Source organism: Capricornis sumatraensis, chromosome 2 (assembly GCF_032405125.1).
Source record: "Capricornis sumatraensis isolate serow.1 chromosome 2, serow.2, whole genome shotgun sequence".
NCBI classification, from domain to species: domain Eukaryota; kingdom Metazoa; phylum Chordata; class Mammalia; order Artiodactyla; family Bovidae; genus Capricornis; species Capricornis sumatraensis.
In genome coordinates, this window is record NC_091070.1 from 203,658,073 (window position 1) to 203,661,367 (window position 3,295).

The 3,295-nt window shown below is 45.4% G+C and overlaps 1 protein-coding gene across 1 annotated transcript; it reads left to right on the plus strand.

Annotated features, from left to right (window-relative positions):
• The first annotated feature begins 430 nt into the window (after nucleotides 1–430).
• LOC138073776 (olfactory receptor 2A12-like) lies at nucleotides 431–1,369 on the plus strand. The gene has a single exon (XM_068965684.1). It carries the CDS (start codon nucleotides 431–433, stop codon nucleotides 1,367–1,369), a length of 939 nt encoding a protein of 312 aa, XP_068821785.1.
• Nucleotides 1,370–3,295: the final 1,926 nt, after the last annotated feature.

Here is a 3,295-nt window from a genome sequence, read left to right on the forward strand (position 1 = left end):
TGTCCTCAACAAGACCAAGTAGTTTTTCTCACTGTAGTTTGCCAAATTGCATAATCTGTATGACAATGTTTATCTCTAAACACCTGGCTGCCTTACTAAGGAGAAGAGGATGCTTAGAGGAGGTAGAGATCACCTGCCCAGCGCTTTCACTTCATAGCTGAGTAAAGTGAGGCTGAGATGAGCAATTGCTGATGGGTCAGAGGCAGAGCCAGGCCAGATGTGGAAGCCCTTTCCTCTTCACAAATTTCCTGACAGTGGTGGCAGTGGACAAGGGGAGGTAAAATAACCTGTCATGGGGGATATGATGTTTCATTATGACTGGACACTGACCACTACCCCAACCCCATCAGCAACCCTTATCCTGGTACATAGTTCAGCTAATCTTCTGTCTAAATTGGTGTCTTTCTTTTTCATTCAGAAGTAGAACACAATGCAAGAGACTAATCAGTCTTCTGTGACTGAATTCATCCTTCTGGGTTTCTCCTTCAGCCCCAAAGCCACTCCTCTACTTTTCTCAGCCTTCCTGACAGCCTACTTGTTGATCATTCTGGGCAATGGTTTAATCATCATCCTCATCTCCCTGGACTCGCACCTCCACACACCCATGTACTTCTTCATCGTCACCCTTTCCATGTTAGATCTGGGCTATACCACCACAACTATGCCCCAGATGTTGGCACATCTGGCAAGCCAGAAGAAGACTATCTCTTTTGCCAGCTGTGTGGCCCAAATGTACATTTTCTTGGTGTTAGGCATTACTGAGTCCTGGCTCTTTGCCATCATGTCTATAGACAGGTATGTGGCCATCTGCCACCCACTCAGGTACAAGGTCATCATGAGTCCATGGCTGTGTAGGGTAATGGTCTTGTTCTGTGGACTCTGGGGTGTCGTCTCTGCTCTTGTCTACACTGTTTTTGCCATGCGTCTGCCCTACTGCGGTCCCAACAAGATCAACCACTTCTTCTGTGAAGTCCCTGCTGTCTTGAAGCTGGCTTGTGCAGACACCTCAGTCAATGACCAGGTAGACTTCATTCTTGGTTTTAGTGTCATCCTGGTCCCACTTTCTCTCATCCTCATCATTTACATCAATATCTTCATTGCCATCTTAAGGATTCGCTCAGCCCAGGGGCGGCTGAAGGCCTTCTCCACCTGTGCCTCCCACATCACTGTGGTCACCACGTTCTGTGTGCCAGCCATGGTCATGTACATGAAGCCTGGCTCAGAGGCCTCCCCAGAAGAGGACAAGAAGCTGGCCCTGTTCTACAATGTCATCTCTGCCTTCCTCAACCCCATCATCTACAGCCTCCGGAACAAGGATATGAAGAGGGCTTTCCTCAAGGTGATGGGCTGGGGCAGGGCCCCAGAATGAGGCTGTGAAAGAGGTGCTGGAGGGTCAGAGGAACAAGACTCACGATACACAGTCAATGTCCTAAACACTCATTCATATGACCCAGCAGCACCACTACACCATCCCCATGCCCAGCCCAGAGTCTCAATTTTATTCAGGCCCTTGGGCAGCAGACCTATCAAGAAATGTCTTCCAGGCATATCAGTCTTTTATTTTCATCTTGTTCTAGTCTTGGTGGTTTATAAAAGAAGGGTATCTGAGACACTAAAATCTTTGACTGAGACAGAGGAATGAGCATTGGGGAATGACCTGTGGCTGAATCTTGAGAAAGGTACAGTGCCCTCCGGAAACTGCACTCGTGGTATTAGGTCAGCTGGAGAGGAGGGCAAGGACACTGACGTCGCAGGATTCCTGGCCAAGGGAGGGGACAGGGCGAACGAGGCCGTGTGCACTCTGGCCCCCGCTGCCTCCCCAGGCTCACCTCACTCTGCTCACTCTGCTCCTCTTTCTCTCACTCCAAGTAAGCTGGACTTCTGTCTTTGCCTTGGAGGTGCCCTGCTCTTTCCCATTCATTTCAGGGTTTCTACATAAGCTATTCCTTCTCTTTTCACCCTTAACCTCACCCCATTATGCCACTGATGTCCTGTTCATCTGTTAAGTCTTGGCTTAAACTGCAGCTGCTCAAAGAAGCCTTTCCTTGAGCTCCCAGAGTGAGTTAGCCTTTCAAAGCACGCTGTACCTCTCATAATAATAAAGGCACATGGTTCTGAGTTCTCTATTAGACAGCAAGTTGATAAATCCACAAGGCAGGGATCATGATTGTCTAGTTGAGTGCTGTATCCCTAGAATCTAGCCCATGCTGCTTACCTACTAGCCTTCAATGGATATTTTATGAGTAAAGGAGTAACTAACAGTCCACCCAAACAGTCAGAGAGGGAAGATGAAGTCAGTGAGTGGAAGAGATGATGGATTCAGACTAGCAAAGTGTAAGGAATAGTGGCAGATACAAAAAGTGTGTGTGCATACTCAGTCATGTCAGACTCTTTGTGACCCCGTACACTGTAGCCTGCCAGGCTCCTCTGTTCATGGAATTCTCCAGATAAGAATGAGGAGGAGATAAAAAGGATGATATCTTGTTCAGCTATCATCACATAGAAGAAATGTTTTGCTTTTGTTATTAATAAATATGAATTGAATAATTTTCATCATCAAACTAGCAAGGATTAGGAAAATGATGATGCCCAGCGCTGGGAAGTGTGCAGTAAGACTTACACTCATGTTTGTTACTGAAAAGAATATTATTAGCTCTACCTTTTCAGAGCAGTGCCTTCCACAGAGTAGGCACTCAATATATCTGTTAAATAAGGAATTATGTCTGTATTTATTAAACACTTATGTGCCAATAAAGTTTTAAGAATTTTACATATATTCATTTATGAAATAAAAATATCATATGAAAAGCATATAACAATCTGCATCATACCTTCACAATGTTGTTATAAGCGGGTCCAGAAATTTCACTTCTAGGAATTTGTCCTAACGTTACAGAGTCCCAGCTTGCTGACTGAGGAGATGGCAGATTGATGTCTCGAAAGAAGCATCTTATCTATCGAGGTCTGGATGCCAGGTTCTTTTATATCAGAGATGGGGGGAAGTAAGGAAGCAATATAAAAAGACCATTTAATCTTGCAAGAATCTCCCAGAATGGCAAGTCTCAGGCAGGGAAGGTGTTAACTTCTTCCTTCCTGCCATCTACACAAGTACAGAGTTCTGAACACGGGCACTTTAACAGCCAGGTAGAGGGATAAGTCCCTTGGACAGCAAGGAGATCAAACCAGTCCATCCTAAAGGAAATCAGTCCTGAATATTCATTGGAAAGACTGATGCTGAAGCTGAAACTCCAATACTTTGGCCATCTGATGTGAAGAACTGACTCATTTGAAAAGA

Excerpts from the sequence above, each read along its gene's own strand:
- LOC138073776 (XM_068965684.1), top strand. The coding sequence starts at position 431 with ATGCAAGAGACTAATCAGTCTTCTGTGACTGAATTCATCCTTCTGGGT.